Below are 23,205 nucleotides of genomic sequence, written 5' to 3'. Positions count from 1 at the left end.
ATCCAGTCCCAGGTGGTCAATCCTTAAAACATACACACAAGAGAAACAAGAAATGGACTTACGAGGTCTTATTTATATATTTATATGAATGTATATATGTAAAAATAAAGAAAGAAAAAGAAAAATTACAGAGGTGAGAATATATATTTAACAATAATACTTGAAGAGAGAATAATGAATTTGAGAAGTAGGGGGTAAACAGGAAGAGTTTGAGTGAAGACAGAAGGTATGGTGGGAATGATGCTAATACAGCAATTAGGCATGTATTTTGGAAAAATAAGAATTTAAATTAAAAGGTAAATAAAAGTATGATGCCACTTATATTTTTCTGTTTTAAAAAGAAAATGAGAGAGGATATGCAGTTGGGAGATTGAGATGTAGGGATATAAGAGGAGTTAAGTGTGAACATGAGGAAAATACATTGTTTAAAATTCTCAAGGAATTAGTAAAACATTTATAAAAAATTTTAAAAGACATGAAGTTGGGAGAGAGGTATGTTAGGGGCAAGGTGAGCTGGCAAGGGGAATAAAAAGACTATGATTAAGAATGTTATGTACATGTGTGAAATTTTCAGATAATATATAAAAATATTGTTTAAAAATAAGTATTTTAAGATCATAAGATTGGACAATTAAGATTTCAAAAGAAAAAAAAGGTAAAGACTGATCCAATACTCAGAGAATAAGAATGAGTCAATGATGGTACCAGTAAGAAATAATAAGTTTGAAGAAAGAAGAAAAGAAATAGTATCATGACTTGTACGAGAGACATTAAATATAACTGTGATTCAACAGCCTGTGAGATGGAACTAGAAAAAGTCAACCTGAGTGAGGTGACCCAGATCCAGAAAGACAAACATGGTATGTACTCACTCATAAGTGGATAGTAGATGGAAAGCAAAGGATAACTAGGCTACAACCCACAACCCTAGAAAAACTAGATAACAAGGAGGACCTAAGAGGAAAGTATGGATCACCCTGGGAAGAGAAATAGATGAGATCTCCTGGGTAGACTGGGGGTGTGGGAGGGTAGAGTTGAGGGGGTGGGGTTAGGAACATGAGGGATCTGGATGGTGGAGTTGGGTGAGGGACAAAGAAGGAAAGCAACTAAAGAGATATCTTGAGAGAGGGGGCCATGATGGGGTCAGGGAGAAACTTGGTGCCAGAGAATCTCCCAAGAATCCACATGGATGACCCCAGTTAAGACTCCTAGCAATAGTGGAGAGGGTGCCTGAACTGGCCTTCTCCTGTAATCAGATTGGTGACTACCCTAATTGTCATCATAGAACCTTCATCCATAGAAGCAGATGCAGAGAACCACAGGCAAGCACTGGGCCGAGCTCAGTGAGTCCAGTTGAAGAGAGGGAGGAGGGATTGTATAAGCAGGATCATGATTGGGGAAACCCATAGAGACAGCGTTTACCTGAGCTTGTGGGAGCTCATGGGCTCTCAACTCACAGCTAGGGAACCTGTACGGGAATGACCTAGGCCCTCTGCATGTGGGTGACAGTTGTGTAGCTTGGTCTGTTTGTGGGGCCCCTAGCTGTGGGACCAGGATCTGCTCCTGGCACATGAGCTGGCTTTTTGGAACCCATTCCCTATGTTGGCATGCCTCATTCAGCCTCGATGCAGTGAATAGGAGCCTGGTACTGTCTCAACTCGATATGCCATCTTTTGTTGACTCTCATTACTCCCTTACCCTGAGGAGTGGACTGGGTGTGTGGTTAGAAAGGAGGTGTGTGTGGCAGGGAGCGGAAGGAGAGGAGGGAGGGGAAACTGTGGTTGGTATGTAAAATAAATTGAAAATTTAATAAAAAAGATATTATTTAACCTCATAAACTAGAAAATTAAAAGCTAAAATAAGTTGGAAATTATTTAATTAAACTAAGTTAGTGAAAGCATATATTTTCCTGTTGAATTTGCATGGTTACTTATGACTTGTTTAGAGTCTGTATGTTTCCAATTAAAGGTGCTCTTAGTGTTTTCATACTATTATGTCTAATTTATGATTTGGTGTCAAATATGTCTATGTGTGCTTAATATCTCTTTCTCATGGGCATATAATAATACATCCTTTGAGTTTAGTTTGGTGACAATTAAAAAGCAAGAGGTACGTAAATAATCAAGAACTGAGTATAAATTACAGCAGTTAGAGTACATTTCAATTAAAATGTATCTCAGTGTTTATTCACTAACTACCTCTAGTTACATAAGTCTACAATGTGACATAATCATGATGAGATTATCTTTGACTGTAATGTTATAAAGGGATGTTCATTTCAGCATAAATATCCATATACAGCTCATATATATATGTGTGTATGTGTGTATCACAACAATTAAGAGATGATTTAAATATAATTGTGATACAATTACCTGTAAGATAAATAATTGTGACATTATCAGTGGTATTAATTTCAAATATTGAAAACTGCATATATACATATATATACATAAAATTATGACTGTTAAAGACTGTATATGTAGTACTGAGATATGTATTGAGATGAGAATAATATTTAGAATATTTTGTGATTAATCACTCACTTTTAGACTAAAAATACATTGGCAATTTATGATGGATAATAAAAGTACACATCCCAAGACAATAATATTGGGAATGTACCCTAAAAGAAGTCAAGTTTATATATTCATTGCACCTCAATTTTAAAATAGTTTTTAGCTATAGCAACAATACAGTCTAACTAACATGCTTTTAGAGCCTAGATGTTTTCTACAGACTATTCATTCTGTACTTCAAAAATAATATTCATCTTATTTTAAACAAATAGGTAAAGCAGATAAGTCTAAGTGAAAGTAGAGTCAGAACCAGGAAATATGAAGGCAGCCATTGTGGTCCCTGCCCTTGCACATGTTCTGAAACTCAGGTGCTACTGTGGCTCCAAACTTCTAGACAGCCAAGATAGGAAAATTGGAAACAAACAAAACCCACGCTCATTATACAACCACTCACTCAGTAGAAGGCAACTTTCCATGCTCCTTGATTTTAAATGAAATTTCTCACTGAGGATCTCATATATGTGCTATTGGGTGAGAAAATGACATCCTTGCATTTCAGAAAAAGTAATAGCTGGTCATTATTGATACAATGTAAAGATTTAGCTCCACTTCTGTTGTGTTAGAAAGAAAGAGGGAGACTGTGTGCCAAAGAACTTGTTAGTGAATACAATTTAGTTAGAGGCCCAAGAAGGAGCAGCAGTGCCTTTCTGGGAGAAAAGCTTAGCTTGTGAATAACATCTGTAATACCTACGATGATTACTCTGCCTACTAGGCAACCACTTCATTATCTCTTAAAAGTCTCACTTTTCTCAGCATGACCTTGGGTAAGAACTAGGCTGCATGTTGTCCGAGGCTGGTTTCTTTGGAATGAGCTAATGATTTACAACTACCCCAAAGAAGCAGTCACTAGATAGACTGCTGTACCTTGTGGCTGTTTTCACTGAGACACTTATAAAATGCAGGAGCACATGTAACAATAGCTAACTTGATTTGTTGTACCTTTCCTTGGAATGCAGTCTCACCTTTCTTTCCTTTTACTTCATGTTGAGAGTCTTGCTTACCATGCTGGATTTCTAAACAAAATTTAACACAAAAATATCATTGGTGACTTACTTCAATAGCCCAGGCTGTTCAATCGCTAAGCAATCAATGATATTTGTGAACAGCATCAAACAGATAGTTTTCTTTTCCTGTGAGTTGAAATCAATCTGAAGATAGACCCTATATTTACTCTTATTGAATGATGTTGTTCACAATTATATTCTATATTGCCATGCTATGAAGTTTAATCTTAGCTTTAATATTGATATTTAGTGATAGGTTTGTTCATAATCTGTTATGGGAGTGTGGAATTTTTCAGGCAAATTGCAAGTTCATTTGAAGCACACAATTTATTTAAATTTACTGTAACAAAATGACCTTTATTCAATAAGACTAGGTTCCCCCAGAGCAAGATGACTCAGCAGGTAAAAGTGCTTGCCTCCTGATGATGCAAGCTTGATAATGTGAGTTCAACACTGAGAATCCACAGGAATGTGGGGAGAGACAACGGACTGACTCAAAGTTCCACACCTTGCATACCATGTATACACATGCAACATACACACATTAATAATAATTATAATATAATAATAATAAAATGTTAAAAATATGAAAACTAAATACCTAATAAAAATGAAACACTTTGAGAAAGATTTCAATAACAACATTGCTCTGATATGACATATTTTTAATCTCTTTTGGCCATGCACTGTATGGCCAAATGACTTCTCTATTTCTAGTCTCACGGGTTCGAACTTACAATGCAAAGGATAATTTGGGCACATTTATCTTACATTCCCTAGAACCTAGTTAAAGTATATTGCAGAAAGAGGGAAATGGGAAATTGACAATCTGGAGGTCAATACTATGTCTCCCAAATAGTAAATAAGGATTCAGTCCTTAAAAAAATGTCACTACTACATGCTGCATTAGTTACCAAAATGATCAGTTATTCCCTTCTCTTGATCTTGGGATATGTACTTTCCTCAATGAGCTAGTATGACAGTTTAAATTATTACGATGTAGAGAGCTCATCTTATCCATTTTGTGCATGCTTAGAAGTGATAGTTAAAAATTTTGTAAATGCATGTTACTTTCATTTGAATATTTCCTCTCTGACAGCCAAAATTCCATAGAAATTAAGTAAATGACATACAGGATTACCCTTGAAATATGGAAAGGACTTTTAAAGATACGCACATCTGACAACACATCTCATAGAGATCTACATGTTTGGATCAGGAAATTGTTTTAAAGAAATAAATTTAATAATTAGAAAATTTTATGATAAAAATATTCTCAGTAACCAAATATATAATTAATTCTGTCCATTAGCACAAAATGACAGAAACAAATAAAATAAGACACTGGCCTTATACATTTTGGGGAAAATTATTTCTGTTGGAAGTAATGTACTCTCTCATTTTTAAGGTTCGTTCCAAATATGTTCTGAAATCTCACTGCGTATGAATATGTGTGTGTGTGTGTGTGTGTGTGTGTGTGTGTGTGTGTATGTGTGTGTGTGATGTAACTCAGGCTGCCCTTAAGCTCACTATATAGCCAACGCTAGCCTTAAATACCTCATTTGCCTTGTATCTCTAGCAAATCCTAGGGTTATAGGTTTGCATTACTAGGCTCATCCTAAAAATGAAAAATTAAAAAAAAATGTTAAATAATAGCATGAATGTTATTATTTTATATTGAGAACTTTAGTTCTAAATTAAATACTAACATTTGATGACAGATTTCATCATAGACCTTTCAATGGAGGGCAAATGTGAAGGCTGAATCCTAAGACAATTGTAGCAGATAAAAAATGCATATCTGTATTCTAGAATTATACTTGGAACAAATCTGCTAGGATTGAGTGTATTGTGCCTCCTTTCCCAATTTTCATGCTAGTATTTTGAGTGTCGTTAAAAAAAATACCATTTTCTTGTTAACTTTCTCCTTGAAAAAGTAAGCAGCCAGGTGGTGGTGGCATATGCCCTTAATCCCAGCACTCGGGAGGCAGAGCCAGGTGAATCTCTATGAGTTTGAGGTCAGCCTGGTCTACAGAGAAAGATCCAGGATAGGCACCAAAACTACACAGAGAAACCCTGTCTTGAAAAACCAAAGAGGGGGGGAGAGAGAGAGAGAGAGAGAGAGAGAGAGAGAGAGAGAGAGAGAGAGAGAGAGAGAGAGAGAGAGAGAGAGAGAGAGAGAGAGAGAGAGAGAGAGAGAGAGAGAGAGAGAGAGAGAGAGCAAAATCCGTAACTTGCTTGGGCAAACTTTTTTTTTTTTTTTCTCTGAGCTGCTAGCTCTCTTCACTCTCATGCCCTATGCACTAAGATATCCCATCAGTATTGCTTTGTGCTTGAATGTAATTAGACAAGTGGAAATGAACCGCTGTATAGATGTTTAAGGTCAGGGACCAGCCCTGACCTTGCTGGGGAGAAAAAAAAAAGAGACAGGTACAATCATCAGTGAAGCCAAAACAGATTTATTATTCCTCCAGTGTACACTATTCAAGGTTACAACTTTAAAATAGAAAATAAAGCCTCCGGGAACTTAATATTAAACTTAAATATTAAACTGTGTCAGAATCAGAAAGGCCAGAGATTGGTATCGGGGGGGGGGGGGCACAGTTTCACACTGATATTCTGATTATAAGAAAGCTCAAAAGATCATGGTGGATAATTCTCCAGCATGTGAAAAAATACCTTCTGAGTCTAAATCACATTTTAAAGGCATGGATTTTTCTTCTAGACCTTTAAGTTATATTTCCTAATTCCTAATGAATTGTATATATATATATATATATATATACATATATATATATATATATATGGACATATATGTGTGTGTATGTATGTATATGTATACACACATATAAGGCTTTACATTTCACTGTGTTATGCTAAAGGCATTTTTAATATTTATATTAAATATTATTTATATATTTATATATTTATAAATATATATTAAATATATCTTGCATTTAGGTAAGCCCGGATTTGTTGAAGTAAAATGGTCTTTAATACATCATTATCTATGCCACTTGAAATGACTTCAATCGCATTAAACAGAACACATTATTTTGCATTACTTTATCTCAAAAAATTTTCCTTACTATGATTAAATTGAATTTTGTAAAGAACTACAGAAATACGTCAAATCTTCATGCAGTGAAAATATTGTCAGACAGTTATGACACACCAAGAATAGGTACTGAGCTAGACAACTTCACAGTTAACCACTTGTGAGGCCATGTCTCATGCAAAACTGATATTGGTGTCATACAAATTTTGAATGTGTAAATTTTGTTATGTTCATTTTCTGTCATTTAATGTTAAAGTTACAGTCCCAGTGGCTAGGGATCTAGAACAAATTTCATCTAAACTGTATGATCTACAAGACTGTTTTTCCATGAACTATGTATACTGAGGTATGTGCGTGCGTGCGTGTGTGTGTGTGTGTGTGTGTGTGTGTGTGTGTGTGTGTACATGCCATGTAAGCACGTGGAGGTTACAGAATGACTTTTGAGACCTGGTCCTTTATTTCCACTGCACAAGTCCTGGGGATGTGACGTGGGTGCCTGTGCACATTGAACTACCTTGCTGGCCTCATCTGCATCCTTCCTGTAATCACCTTACTGAATAGTTCTAGCTATACAGAAATTCAAGTCTCTAATTCATGTTGTTTGTAGGGATATAAGAGTATCCTGTCTGAACTGATTCTCAATTCATCCAAATGTTCTCCCTTTTTACAAAAACACACTCCTGTAGCTCAGCAGACAGTGGTTTCCTCCTTCTGCCCTAAAGCACTACTTGTCACTCTACAAACTTCCTCTTCCTACCCCAGCTTATGTGCGAAGCAGCTAGCTTGAGTGCGGTGACTACACATGCCCCGTGGAACAGGTAAGACACTGAGCATTTTAAACAAATGGCTTTTCCTTGAATGAGGATGTAGCTTAGTGGTAGAGCATGTGCCCTGCCTGTGAGAGACCTGGTAATATTCCTACCACCATAGATATTAAAATAAAATTAAAAAAAGAGCATTTTACTTCTGGATGAGGATATTTGTCTTACAGGATTGAAGTCACCAATGTCTGAATCTAGCTAAGTAGCCTGGCACTGTAGCTCCTCATTCTTTTCTACGTGAAAATAAGAAACTGACAAACAGTGTTATAAATCAGTTTCTCAGTCACCTGATGGTGTTCTCCCCTTTCCAGGAGAAATTTTTGATATCTCACGGTGAAGATGACTCTCCTTGTCTTTCTCTGCTTCAGGAGAAAGGGGTGAAGCAGTGGTAGGAGCCTCAGCAGATGCCGCCTTTTTATCAGTTTCTTTTTCTTCTAATTTCTTTTCAACTTCAGAAGAATGATAAAAAAAACCAGCATTAGGAGTTCCAGGTACGTACTATTTAATTTGAACTAACAAATATAAAAATTATTATCAAATTATAATTAGTGAAATTACTACTGCATATTATATTTGCTATAAAATTACAGCAAATACACTGTACCTAACATTCTTTCATAATTTGGGCTCTTCCTTATTTTTTTTTTTGCCTCATAGTTATGGTTATGGTAATGATTATAGGATGGGAGTGATGGAGTGTGTGTATTTGGGTGTATGTGTGCATGTGTGTGTTTAGAAAGTAAGAAAATACTGGGGATCTGGTGTCAATGTCCAAGTGAAATATAAGAATGGAATGAGAAAGGATTAGTTAAAGTGATCTAGAAGCACAGCAAAGCAAGAAGTGCATAAGAAGAGAGCAGTCCTGAGAAGCAGTGAATGCCTGCCATCTCAGCTCTCATGAGGCTCACAGAAAGCCTCACAGGCAGGAGGATCACAGCGAGCTGGAAGCCAGTCTAGCTTACATAGTAAGTTCCACATCATCTTGGGATCTCAAGAAATGAAAATACACACACCAATAAATGAAAGGTTAAAGCAATGTGATATAACATGTGGGGATTTGGATATAAATGGGACAGCCCCTGGTAAGTCTAATACACTTACTCCAATGAATGATCACACGCCTGAGAATATAAAGACAGCATTAACTGGATTCATTGAGTTGAAAATAATAATGATGACAAAAATGTGGGTGGGTATCTGAATGGGGGTTATGGATCTGTGAGAAGATGGGGAGGATATGAATATTATCAAGATATAATGTGTGTTATTCTCAATGACTTAATTTGTGTGCATACAAATATACATATAATTACCTTTGGCCTTTTTATTTACTATTTCAGTAGAAAAAATTTCTTTTACTTTCTGGCATAAAGCCCCTTCATCCATTTCAGCATTTACTCTTGTCAAAATATTTTGTGGCTCTGTAAACCACTCTTCCAATGATGACCAATTGTCTGAGAAGCCAACAATTCTGCAAAATCAGAATATTATATGAATATGTGATACCGATTTCAATGTTTGAATAAAGAGATATTAAACATAAAATGACATTTAGCATGATTTATTTGACAGCTCATGATGAAAAAGTAGCCTGCCAATGGAATTCAAACCAAAAAAGCAACTTTATGAAATCTGTAAGTTATGGATTTAACAGATTTAAATACTAAATTTAAAGAACTTGTCTGATGGCATCAAAGAATAATTTTTATAATTTTAGAAGTATGAGTGAAAAGGATTTGGAAATGCTACCCATTCATTCAGTAAACATTTGACTTAAGTTCAGATCTCTGTTAAAAACCAAAGACAACATCATGTACGCTAATGGCAGAGTCATTCTGAGGACTCTTCTAACAGGACCACAGCCCCCACAGTCAGGCCATAGAATTTCTTTTCTTGGACATAGGAAGTGAAAAGAAGTGAAAAGGTCTTTGTAGGAAGAGATGGCACAGACTAATTTATTTTACTAAAAAGCTTTCTTGAACCATGTTTTTTTTTTTTTTTTTTTTCATTCCTAGGACACAAACAGATTCATGTAGCTCAAATTACACTTCCTGTTTCATTTCTTATTTTTAGATGTCTCAGGCTTTCATGAAATCGCCTAATTTTGCCTACATTTTCTTTTCCGAAGGAAAATTACACACAATTCAAAAAATGCCACGTAACTTCATTTTAGTATAACAGATGGGCTACTACAAACTTTTCCAGTCTGACTCACAGCTCTGGAATTCTATAATCTTCATTGGTATTTTCTAAGTGTTTGCTGAATTCCCTGTAATTAACTTGTATTTTCTGATTGGCTTCTTTCCCCAGACTATAACAACTGTGGCTCCAAATATAAAAGCTTCCATATAAATATTTCACTCAGTGCAAAAACCTGTTTTGTTTTACCTGTGAAAGACTCAATGGTAGGGAATATATCTTTTTTTTGTAGCCTCTTTGAATGGAAAGAAATAGAAAGGGCACAAAGTTTAAAACTGACCTATGGTGTATCTGGTCTCTTAAGTTCCGGTCCACACTCTTATCTTGGCTTATAGAAGCTCCACAATGACCAATGTTTTCATGAGAAATTTCATGTGAGATTTCCTTGGCTATGGTACAAAAATTACTTAATTAGATAACCAGCAAAACCAATCAAAATGCTACTTACTGCCAAAAAGCATTTTTGTAAGATTCAAGGTAGATAAGGCCATATTTTGGTCTAATGTTATTTTAGTGTGTTTTTATTTAATTTTTTACATGGAATATATTTTGATCATATTCTTTTCCTTCCCCACATCCTTACAGATTCTTCCCCACCTCCTTACCTACTCAACTTCTTGTTCTTTCTCAAAAAAAATAAAATAAAATAAAGGTCAAGACAAGCATGCAGTAGGGCAAAAAATACAAAACAAAACAAAAAGATACATGCATGAAATGTGTGTGTGCTTGAACACTCTCTCTGCTCTCTCTCTCTCTCTCTCTCTCTCTCTCTCTCACACACACACACACACACACACAAACACACACACACACACACACACACACACACACACTTACACAAATAACAACAACAAAAGATACTGGGTCCATTTTGTGTTGACCAACTACTCTTGGGTATGAGGCCTGCCCTTTGATATGGTATATATACCTACTGTCACTCCACTGGAAAAAAAACTTTCTTTCCCTTTTCAAGCAGGTATCGATTGATAATACCTTCTTAGCTAGGGATGGAATTTTATGTTTACTTCCCCTTCTCTATGCTGCAGTTGTGTCTTGTGTTTACTCATCAGGGTTACTGCATGCTATCATTATCACAGTCTCTATGATTTCATAAGTGCTTCAATTCTGTTGTGTCTGGATGATGTTGTTTCTTTGGAGTCATCTACCACCTCTGGTCCTTAATATCTTTGTGCCTCCTTTCCCACATAGATCCCTGAGCCTTTAGAAGAGCTGATTGATAGAGGCTCCCATTTAGGGCTGAGTAATTCAAAGCTTCTAACTCTCTGTGCACTGTCCAGTTGTGTTTCTCTTTTCTAATTCCCATCTATGGAAAGTAGGAGTATACTTTATAAGGGTTGTGCGATACCTTGATCTATGGTCATGGCAATATGGCATTAGGAGTAATTCTATTGCTATGCTCTTTTAGCAGAATAATAATAGTAGGTTTTCTTCTAGGGCCCTTGACCTATTTAGTCTCAGATTATTGGCTATTTAAGTATAGTCAGGGATGGGTACCATCTCATAGAGTATGAATTAAATTCAATGGTTAAAAAGTGGTTGGTTACTCCCATAACATTTGTGCCACTGTTGCACTGATAGATCTTGTAGACAGGTCTTTGTTTATAGGTTACAGGGTTTAGAGATTGGTATTATTGATGCTTTTTTCCTTCTTTGGCATTGTTCCAAGTACCTTTAAATACCGTGATTGATAATCAGTAAGCATGAAACTTCTAATTGGGCAATAGCTCTATTTATTATTTATCTATGATTATGTGTGTGTGTGTGCCCATGTGCACGTGTGTGTGTGTGTGTGTGTGTGTGTGTGTGTGTGATTTCTTCAGCAATATGGCCTTACAATCAGGTTATGGAAGGTAATCAAAAGTGTTGGCAATAGCCTATGATATTTGGGGTTTCTATGGGGCACTACTGGTCAACAAGTAGACTCAAGAAGATGCAACCTATTCCTGGCTGGAGGTAAATTTTACTTGGTAGCATAGGATATCTACTTGGATCATTATCTTCCTGATTACATGATGACTCCATTTAAATTTCCTTAGTATATTTATGTATTTTTAGGAAGCTTCTACACCAAGAGGTTTTTATGGGAGGGCAGGGAAAAAGAAGGAATTTTATAGGGAGGGAAAATGAACAACCAAGCCCACTTGAAAATCTATACTTAAATATGTTTTGAAGGAGGTTTAAAGTCAGAGAAGAGATGACCACTGTTGCAATAGTAGGGGTGACTATTGTGGGGTAACCAATTGTTTTATAAGTGGATTTGAAGCCTGTTACATAGGATGGAGTTTACACTTGCTACTGTATAACTGGCCAAAAACCCATTGATAGGGAGTTCATAGGCCCTATAGTAATACTTACTATTGTTATTTAACCAAATAACCATGCCTTCAAATCTCCTTCTAAATATTTATGTTTATACCCATAGATCTGAGATGTTCCCACACTTGTCCAGAGAAGCTCTTTTATTTATTTATTTATTTATTTTTTTCAATAATCAGCAGTCAATACAGAAACTTGTAACTGGACAAATTGCAGCAATAAGTAACTGTAAGTTATCAATCTTAAATGGGACATTGCTAACTACCCCGACACATAAATCAATGCTCAAAGAACCAAGAGTTAGCAGAAAGAATTTATGATCTGGAGATGAGGATGAACGCTATGAAATGTTGTCTTTAGCATCACATGGGTATCACACTCATGAACTCACACCAACTGTTACCTCTACAAGACCTTCACAAGATGAAGCCAACCAAAACCATAGTATGGAAGGAGAGGAAGCTTACAGGCCCCATCCCTGGCCTTTGGCACTTGATAGTTACTGATGGAGAAAATGAGAATAATTCTTCTTTGGGGGATGTAGTCGCTACTTGGTAGTCCATGTTCCACTGGACGGTCCCAAACTCATGCATATGTGGCCATCACAAATGGTATTTATGGGTTGTTAGAACAAAAGAAGAGGACACAAATTTGGGAGGGAAATATGTTTGGGGGAACCTGCAGAGAGTTAGGTGGGAGCAAACATATGTTGGATAGATACAAACATATTTTATTGTGATATGTATGACATTCTCAAAGAATAAAATTTTTAGCCGGGCGGTGGTGGCGCACGCCTTTAATCCCAGCACTTGGGAGGCAGAGGCAGGCGGATCTCTGTGAGTTCGAGCCCAGCCTGGGCTACCAAGTGAGTTCCAGGAAAGGCGCAAAGCTACATAGAGAAACCCTGTCTCGAAAAAAAAAAATTAAATAAGTGAATGAATATATTAATTATAGAAGAGCAGGTCATGAATTTAAGAGGGGAAGAGAAGGACACAGGAAATGGAGGTGCATAAGCAGGCATGGAAATGGTGGAGATACAGTGTACTAATGTACTTAAATTCTCAAGTAAATTTAAGAAACAAATTGATTTAACATGCTTGAAGAGAAGCCCAAACAACAACAAAAAATTTAAGGTAGTTTTAGAATAAGAATTCATATTTTCTCTTGCAAATGGGTGAGAAATGTGGCAAAACAGACTGAAGAGAAGCTGGGTTTTCAATATGGAATACCTTAGGATAGAGTGTTGGTGGGAAATTCTGAGATGCCTGAAATTAGGCTCAGGGACATGAGGAGGGAAGACAATAAGAGGTTCTCTTAACTAAGAACTTCAAATGAGGAGCTGGGGAGCGCTTATTGCTCCTGCAAACAATCTAGGTCCAATTGCCAGCACCAACATGGTAGCTTTCAAGCTGGCCCACAGGTCCATTTCCAGAGGACCCAGTGCTTTATTCTGATCTTCGTGAGTACTTGCACATTTATGATGCACATATACTCACAAAAGCACACACACACACACACACACACACACACACACACACACAAACACTACACACACACACTAAATAATAAATAAAAACCACAAGCAAAATTAGCAAAGAAAGTCATGCTATATTCCCTCTCAGTTGAAGTTTGGCCACCAAGATGCTAATATATTCTGATTCCAGAATCAAACAACCAAGAATCAGCACCATTCCCTCCTGTCTCAGGACTCTGCCTGTGTTGTACTGTCTTGCTCTCTTAGCTATCACTACTAAGGTTCAATGTAAACAGTTCATGATTTCCTCTCTCTTCATTTCATTATAAGATATTCTGGCTTCCTAGATCCATAGAACATTTTTCCAGCTACTTACAGACCATGCTCCTGATAGCTCATATAATTTGTCACAGAACTGACTGTTTTTTTCATTTTAGTATGGACTATGTAACAGCCTAGTAAACCCTTTATTTCAGAGATGCCCCCTGCCTAAAAAGTTTGATTTAACAATATGAAAACATAAGGGTGACAAAGGATGACTTGTTATGGATAACAAACTTGGAGAGAGAAAATCAGCACTTCGAAGTAAAAATAAGGTGGCCATAAAGTCAAATATACATAACACTACTGATATCATACTATTGAACTGTGAAATATTTATGCCTCTTTCTAGAATTATGAACTCCATTTTGAATACACATAAAGAAAATGACCATAAGAAACCAAAAATAATTAAAACAAAACAATTTCAGCAACTCTCATTGAGTTTCATTTCATGCAAATATAAGATACTCATAAGCTGGTAATAAACAGAGAAATATCAAAGAAAAAAGAAAGCCTTGAATTAGACTAAAGGGAATTAGAATTATAGCAAAACAGCATTAGAATGTGACTTAATAGCATTTTAGAAAATGAAAGACCTCATAAATATAGTAATCAGTTTCTTCCCATCTCCATTAATGATACAACAAGATGACAAGATGGAAAGGATTTGGAATACAAAATCATGGTGATTTTTGTTGTTGTTGTTATGAAACTTACTATATTCAAAGCCAAGAAATAACACCTTGGACTAGATTAAAAGGGATGAGAATTGCTCAAAGCAAAAGAGCCGAGAAGAGGAAATTAGCAGCATTCAAGGCAATCAAGGGCCCTCGTAGGGCGCAGCAATCAGCTGTTTCCCATCTACAGAATGGATGATTGAAAGAAAAATGTGGATGCTTTCTCAAGAGATGCTATCATCCCTATCTTGTGGTCAATACCTCTCACATGTGCTGAGGATTTCAGCACATGAATTAGATCTCTCTTTCTTCCTCCCCTCCCTCTCCCTCCCCCCTCTCTCCTCCCAGCTCTATCTCATATACAGACATCGTCCCCCTTTCCTTCCATTTCCAACATTCACTACCATGGTTCCAGGACTTTTAGGGGCCCTGATGACCCATCTTTGTGATCTTAAGTACAACACTTTAAGTGTAAACTCTGATCCTTCCAGGACTCCAGCAGCTCACAGAGCTCTTCAGCCGTGTCCAGTTCCAGAATCCCTACACCTGCCCTCCAGACTGACCACCATGGCCATATCGTTATTTCTAGCATGGCTGAACTTCTATTCAGAAGTTGAATAGACTTCAACTTCTATTTCTGTCTAACAACTTTAATTTACCCTTCTTACTGTACTGGTTGTGGTTGATTATTATCTGTCCTTTCACTTATGCTGTTTTGATAAAATACTCTGACAAAAAACAACTCAGGGGAGAAGAATCTTACTTCACAATTCCAGGTTATAGTCCATTACTGTGGGGAAGTCAAGGCAGAAACCTAATGCACCTCCTAGTCATACCCATTGTTAAGAGCAGAAACAAGTGGATGCACACAATTTCAGGTTATAGTCTATTACTGTGGGGAAGAAAAGGCAGAAACCCAGTGATAGTCATATCCATAGTTAAGCAGAGAAAAATAACTGCACCCAATTTCAGGTTATAGTCTAGTACTGTGGAGAAGTCAAGGCCCTCATTGCGACTCTCTTTCCAGGTGAGTCTACACTGTGGAGAATTTAAACTAACTGGTTTTATCATTTCTCTTCCCAGAGTTAAACTATTGTAGGTATCTTTAAATTAAAACAACAACAACAAGAAGTCAAAAGCAACAGCCTTATCTTCAAAACTAATTATCATTAAGAAAATCATTTGGTTAACTCTGTGCCCTTTCCTCTAAGAGAGAAGAAGAAAGGGAAGGAAAAGGAGAACAGATCCTAAGAATAAATCTAAAGTATTCTGACTCTATGCTGTCCGCCTTTCAGAGGAATGCTTCAAGCAAGTTATTTTCACTCACCCTCTCCTACCCCCTTGCCTCTAATTCCAGCTTCAATCCTGTGCAATACAACTTCCCCTCCCCATTACCAATGAAACAGCTTTCATTGCTGTCACCCAAAATGCCAAAACCGATGGGTGTGTTTCCATCCTTATCTCCCTTTATTGTTCTATAGCATGTACAGGAAGAACTCAGCTTACAGGGCTTTTGATAATGTAAAATGTTGTCTCAATTGAAGAAAATTCGTAAATCTGACTCTAAACAGAAGTAATTTGCATTGATTTACAGAATAGTCAAGTCAAAGACATAGATCAGGATAGAATCACTTGTTCCAAAACATCTAGGAGAAAATACGCAGATCTCTACTGAAAAGATACCCAGTCAGTCATCTTTCACTCATTTCAAAGCCTTCCACAAACTTCCCTGACCTTTACTACATACCAGACCAATCTTACACGATTAAGTCCAATTTCTTTAAGTATCTATGACAATACAATAGTTTATTGGTTGGGAAATTGAGGTTTAAGAAGGTTAAGGTCAGAGGATCATTGAGACTATGAGTTTAAATCCAGCCTAAGCATTAAAATGAGACCTTACTCCAGAAAAGAAAAAGCAGATAATAAAATAAATTTTAAAACAAAACAACAAAAACCACAATAAATTATCTCAAGTAACTTATAAATGGGAAATTAAAGGTTAAGAATATATACTTTTATCTTGGTAAATATTTAATATGTAAAATAAAATAATATTTTTACTTTAATAATAAGAAGTCAAATAAACCATGCATTTTGGCCATAGTATTCAACTTCACCATATGAGGACTTCAAGACATTGTTTCCTGTTCTTAAGAGTTAGAACAGAACACAAGAAACGATTGTTGTCAGATCCTCATAAGTAAGACAGATGCAGTTTTGTCAACATCATTGTGATATGTACTAGCTACATATTGCTTCTCCATGTGTACAAATCTCACAGAGGAAACGGGCATGGAGAACTGTCAATTTGATGTAAAGTTCCAGCAAAATGCTTATAATTGGCCTAGAATTCTCTCTTAGTCCCAGGTTTGCCTAATTCTTAATACTGACAGTTAAAACAAGGCATGATGAACTCAATTGGGTAATTCTTTGAATGCTCAATTAAATGAATTCTTTCTTATACTTTTAAATGGAAATATTCACTTAGTCAAAGAATAATTTTTATTCAATTTTTTCATATAGTATATTTTGATCATGTTTTTTTCCTCCCCTCACATTATCTCAGATCCTGTTCATCTTCCTACCCACCCAATTTTATGTTCTTTTGCTCTTTGAAAAAAATAAACAAAAACAGAAACAAAAGCAAAAAGACAAAACAACAACAATAACAAAAAAAGAAAAATGGAGTTAAGGAAACAAATTTTAAAAGCACTTTTCATTATGAAAAAGTATAAAATTTTAAAATCAAGGCATTTGGCTTACCTATGATATCATTCATGCGATCCAGTGATGTATTATCTGAAATATCTAGTAATACGACAAAGTCGAATGCTGATGGGAGCGGAGGGGCTTCTTTGGAAGGGGTAGGGCCCAAGGCCAGGGTGGGCATCTGTGCTTTCTTTTTCTCGGCCTCTTTGCATTTTTTTTTGTAGCCTGTCAATGCTTCTTCTAGAAGTTGAGCTTGGTTTAATGTCATTGGAAACCCATCAAGAACCCAGCTTTGGTTCACGGGCATATTCCTAAATTCAAACAGCATGATTCATTAGCATGTTGCCAGACACCGTTACTTTATGGAAGTTAGTAATACAATGAATGCCTTCATCTTCATTGCACATTCATCCTATTGCATGAGTTTCAGGATTTTATAGCTAAAGCATCAGGTTTTCCAATGTGTTCTGATCGATGATTTGTTTAAAATCCTTCTGTGAGTCCCTGTTGTCCTCCAAATCTATTTCAGAAGCCTTATCATCCTATTTAAAACTAAATGACCATGACTTATTTCTCCCAAACTTCTAAACTCTCACAGTTTCAAATGCTTACAAGCAGATACCTTCACTATTATGTGAATACACATGGCATTATTTACTTTATGCTCATAGGCTCCACTTCCTCAGTACCTCAAGTTCCTCATCTATACAATGGGGTACTGTAAATTATCTCATTAGGAGTTTGTGAAGATGAACAGAAATGGCATATTTAATAAATCCAAACAGATCTTAGTCCATACTAAACACTCTCATTGCCAACCTGGAGGGGTGTCCTCACCCTTCCCACTCCTATAACAGGCTGATTATAACTCTTTACGATCTCACTAATTTCACCATATGAATAAATTAGTCTTGACATAAAAAATTAAAGTTATTCTTTTAAAAATTATATTAAGTTGTGTTATAAATTTCTGAAGTATTAAGGACCTTATCTTTTTTCACTCAGCATGTTATCTTCGATAGACAATGTACAACCTATATTAAAAAGGACTTAGGTATCAACTTTGTTCTGTTATATCTTCAAATTATACACAATTGATTTTTTTCTGTTATATTTTAAAGGTATGACTTTGTTTATTGCTATGCTAGCTCTTGTACTAAATGTCAGAATCACATTTCCAGAAGTTTCTAAGTCTTTCGGTGCCTACATGCACTCATTCTGACAGTGTGGCAGGAGGAAGAGGGGACTAAGTTCAGAAAGATTTCATTACTTGATCAAAAGCAATAAAACTACAAATAGCCTCCTGTCTGACGATTCTCAGCACAGTCGCACACTTCCTTCTGGCACCTGCCTTCATCTCCTCTATTAGGTTATCATGAGCAGGAAAAGAGTGCATTTTACTTTCATGACTTCTCCAGAGAGAGATCAAGCATTTGGCGCAGATTGGACTTACTAATTTATTTGCCTAAGACAGAGAAGAGAGTTCCTTTAAATGCTTGACCTCTTCTGAGATCTGCCATCTCTGAAGCCACAACAGAGATAGAACTTAGAGCTACACTCATTCAATGCTAGAGCGAGACAGCAGACATCAGGGAGCCATGAGGCCTGGCTTTAGATTTTGTTACATCACTACCCAGAACATCTAATGTTCCTTTGCTCATTGGACTAGACCAGAAGATTTTAAACTTATATACAGTTCTCTGGAGGTGTCTTAGAGGAAATGGAAATGGTGTTCTGCGGGAGGAGGGTGATTGTGCTGTGGAGTGTGGATCCTCCAGATCCACTGAAACTCAAGTGAAGGGCTGCTTGCTGTTTTGCATATTCATTTGCTCCAGGAACAAAGAGCACTGTGGTAAAGTGTACTTTATGTCAGTTCTGGGAAATGTGAGCATCAGAATCCCTCCAGCTCTAAGGGTAGCAGCCTTGAGTTCCAGTTGCTAGATACAAGAGTGAGAATCACCTTAAATCTTGAAAGCAGTCTTTTAAGATAACATAATGGAGGAGCTCATCCCAGAAGGATAGTAAAAATTCTATCAACTCTCCTCCTCTGTGTCATAATGGTTCCCACATACCACAGCTAAGCAATTCCATTTCCACCACCTGATTCTTTCAACAGAACCCTTTACTCTTTTTTTCCTCATCCTGTGTGGATTCTTTCCTTTATTATACAGACCAACTGGCCTCTTTGTAATAAACATGTATAACAAAGCGAGGTTGAGAGGAATCTTTTCTCTATAGAAAGGAGGACAGAGGAATTACAAAATGCGGCCTCTGAACTTTTCCCTTTCCCCCTATCACACACCCTCCGGGTGTTCCATGGATGTGCTTTGTCTAGCCTGTGTCCCACTGCCTGTTGTCTTAGTACTGCTTAGCCTCCGCATCCCTGGACTCTGTACCTGCCCTCTTCCTGAAACATAACACAAGCAAGTGCAGAAACCTGTGCCCATTCAGGTGGGATCTCCTTTCTTGCAACCGTTGGCTTATCTAATTGCCCAATTTCCTCGCATTCCCCAAAGATACTGGAAGTTGACCCACATTTACATCAGGAAGAAGCCAAGGTTGGTCAGAGAGAAGAGGCATGCAAATCTATATATTTTCCTTTTATCTTAGGACTAATTTGGGTATTAGAAACATTTGAATATTAAAAAGTTGCATCTCTGTATTATTCTTCACATATCGTTTTGTGGTAAACAATGCATGAAACAGGATAGGGAGACGGCTGCTCAGCAATTAAAGTGTTTGACATGCAAGCATGACAATGGGGGCTCAGATTCTCAGAACTCATGTAATTGCTGGCTGGGTGTGGGGCACCCAACTATAATCCTGCCCTCGGAAGTTGGAGACAAGGGATCTCCAAGTAGGCTGGCTAGAGAGACTAACTATTTTTTGTGCAGCTCAAGGATTGAATGAGACTCCCATCCAAAGGATAAGGAAAGAAAGAGGAGACAATGTCAGCCTTAGGCCTCTGTACTGTTTGCGCACACATTCTCACACACATGCACATAAACACGTAAGTCACACATGAGCACATACGTCTATACACATAGGGGAAAAAGAATATATGAAATAGGTATGAGAAAGGAAACGGCAATACATACTTAATAGCATTCACCAAGATGTTAACCAGCAATATGTCTGGGATGCTCCTTCCTTTTTTAAGCAACTGTTCTGACTTTGCACCAAGTTGAGCTCTCACAGTAAGCTGTGGAGAGAAATGAAGAAGGCTAGGAAAGAGCTGACTGAAAAGTCCTATTCCATTCAAGATGTCTGGAGTTAAACAATTTAGTACCCATGATTCTAATGAAGATACTGAGGAATTACCATACTTTTGGAGCCAGGGAAGTACTCAAGGAAGATCTCTACCAATTTTGAATCATTTCTTTGGAGTTCTTTTCATTCTGAGATCGCCTCCTCTAATTTTCAGCTGCTCTGGCATGCCACATTTTATATCCTAACATTTTCAATCATAACGACTCAGTTCTAACCACTCATATCAATGGGTGAATGCCCTTTGGGAAGACACACACCCATATGGCTTTCTTTCAGTGATCACATTCCAGATTTCCAGCTCCATTTTTCTTCTGCCTTGATGACTGACCTTTCTTTTTCTATCACAAGCTCACTCTAGTGATTAACTTTTTGGTTTTGTCCAGAATTAATAAGTATGATATTGATAAGGGGTTATTTCTGTACAAGCTATATAATGTCACTGAACATGAGCTTCTTCGGAGCCTGCTCTTCACTCAGGCACTGGAATATTTTTATATCAAATGAGACTCTAGCTCTACTCCAACCATCCACCCCATGTAGAGGACAGCAGCATACTCTATGACAAATGTGATAATAATAATTACTTCTCAAGCTCTGACAGACCGGACTCATTTCTCTTATCTTTCTGATCTCAGCCTTTGTTAAGCATGTTGGTCACCCTGCGACAATCTATTCATTCATGTTGCTGGAGAGGCTTCCTACATCCAGTTGACTATTTCTCTTAACTCTTTCAATTTGCCTAAGTCATGCTTTCTCCAGTGGGCCTACCTTAGTTTAATACAGGAGCACTCTTTCCTTCCCCTCCCCCAAATGCTGCTGTCCTCTATTTTTCAAGTTTTACCTGAACCTGATCATATTTTACCATGCTCTTCAGTTCATCGACTAGTGTTTATGGCTGATTACTGCCCACCTCTATTAGAATGTGAACTCCATAAGAGCAGAGAACTCCCTTATTTATTTTTCTATATAGCCAAATACTACAGCACGTAGGGAAGAGCATGTTCTTTTGAACTGAACTGAATATGGATTTGGATGCTTTCACAAATCAGTAAGTATAACTAGAGAAATAAACCCAGACTCCCTGTTAATTCATATTTCAAATGAATAGATAAAAGTTATAGTGCTCTACTCATTGTTTTTTCTCTCAATAAGCCATCATGTTGATTGCTTGGCTGCAGAACCAATTTTTTTTTTTTTGGTTTTGGTTTTTCGAAACTCTGCCTCCTGAGTACTGGGATTAAAGGTGTGCACCACCACTGATTGGCCCAACTTTTTTTTATATTGAATCAATTCTGAAATCTGCATGATAAATTTCATATCATAAAACAATCATTTGTCATAAAAAAGTAATTGAAACATATGAGATTATGCCATTATTCCCCCAAAATTTAACCAATACTGTTTATGAAAATACTAGTTTCTTTAAGAAATACTATCAAGTGAATTAAGACAAAATTCATATGTATACCTTCTCTAACCTGGTAAAATGGCATAGTAATTTCTACTGCTTTAGTTAGAAAAATATTAAAAATATAAACAACATCATAGAAAGTATTAACCATTCTTCTATCAAACATAATTTAAAACCAAATAGAAGGATGTTGTTAGTTCATGTCATCTGAACATATTTCAAAAGAATATAAACTAGGACACATTTTCACATCTGAGTAGGCAAAATTAGATTAAATACTTACACTTAAGAAACTGTCACTTGGTTTGACACCTTCAGCTTCACCGTTCTTGGCACCTACTAACAGGAAAGTAGTAAGAACAAAGTCCCAGCATTTGAATTTAAAAACCATGCCAGCACTTGGCCCTCTCTGGCTGGGGAATAAGGGCATCTGACTCAGCCATGGCTGATACACTCAGCAAGGATGCAATATAAGCACTATAGTAGGGCTTGTACTTTCAGTCCACAGCCCTTCAGATCCTGGCCACTGTGTGGCTGGAAGCTTCCCACTTCTTTCCTGGCATGGTCTGAGCTCATAACAGATTCAAAATATACAACTTCAGTTTCTTCCATGGTAACCAAACCAGCTTTCTCAAGAAAATATCAAAATGTTAATTCACTACACATTTACTTTCCTAGACTGTGAAGTTATAGATAAGAAACATTTTAGAAACATTTAGAAATTAGAATGGGCTTTCAGTTAAATTACATGGAAAAATGTTTTCAGAATATATTTATAGTGAAAAGTCACAATAGTAATATTAAAATAATCTCTTAAGGTGCAAAATCACTGGAAAAAGGAAGAGAGTGCCATTCAACAGAAATGGAAAAGCCACCTTAGAAAAAACTGCACAATTATTTCAAATCTGTGCATGATTCTATAGTGACAGTATATAACAGTGATCATGCAAGAGGAACTGAGCTTTATAATAAAATATGAACAAATTGAAATATATTAAAAGCTCCACTAACACACAAAGAAAGGTCATTTAATGCTTAAACTGTTTTCCTTCAGTGATTATACAAATAACCTGATTCCCAAGGAGAGACCTTGTAGTTGGGGTTAGTAAACTCCGTCCTGTTGCTATTGCCAAAGAATAAGAACCAGCCCAGTTTAATGAATAGGGACCACTGTTCTCATGAGTTGAAGAGAACAGAATCTGAAGTCTTCCTCCATGCACAGAGCTCTGATGTTACTCTCTCATACACACTTGAATAGGTGAAAAGGAAAAAAAAAATCAAGAAAATGATGAGTGAACGTGATGTCTCCTGGTTGCTTTCATAAAGGCAAAAGTGAGTA

The 23,205-nt window shown here is 36.8% G+C and overlaps 1 protein-coding gene across 5 annotated transcripts in view; it reads right to left on the bottom strand.

The window, feature by feature from the left end:
- Spef2 (sperm flagellar 2) overlaps positions 1-23,205 on the bottom strand; it is a 167,325-nt gene that overhangs the window by 70,650 nt on the left and 73,470 nt on the right. For 3 of the 5 annotated variants that reach the window (XM_042261438.2, XM_042261439.2, XM_042261440.2), the window contains 7 exons: positions 22,150-22,205; positions 20,284-20,387; positions 17,240-17,496; positions 9,942-10,050; positions 8,776-8,933; positions 7,750-7,911; positions 3,542-3,592 (listed from right to left, as the gene is read on the bottom strand). In XM_042261438.2, the coding sequence (XP_042117372.1) occupies positions 3,542-3,592; positions 7,750-7,911; positions 8,776-8,933; positions 9,942-10,050; positions 17,240-17,496; positions 20,284-20,387; positions 22,150-22,205 (897 nt within the window). The remainder of the gene's footprint in view (positions 1-3,541; positions 3,593-7,749; positions 7,912-8,775; positions 8,934-9,941; positions 10,051-17,239; positions 17,497-20,283; positions 20,388-22,149; positions 22,206-23,205) is intronic. The other 2 variants (XM_076551770.1, XM_076551771.1) reach the window with 1 other exon arrangement.

Source organism: Peromyscus maniculatus, chromosome 15 (genome assembly GCF_049852395.1).
Source record: "Peromyscus maniculatus bairdii isolate BWxNUB_F1_BW_parent chromosome 15, HU_Pman_BW_mat_3.1, whole genome shotgun sequence".
NCBI classification, from domain to species: Eukaryota; Metazoa; Chordata; class Mammalia; order Rodentia; family Cricetidae; genus Peromyscus; species Peromyscus maniculatus.
The sequence above is the reverse complement of the archived record's forward strand: the minus strand, read 5'-3'. Positions and strand labels throughout refer to the sequence as shown.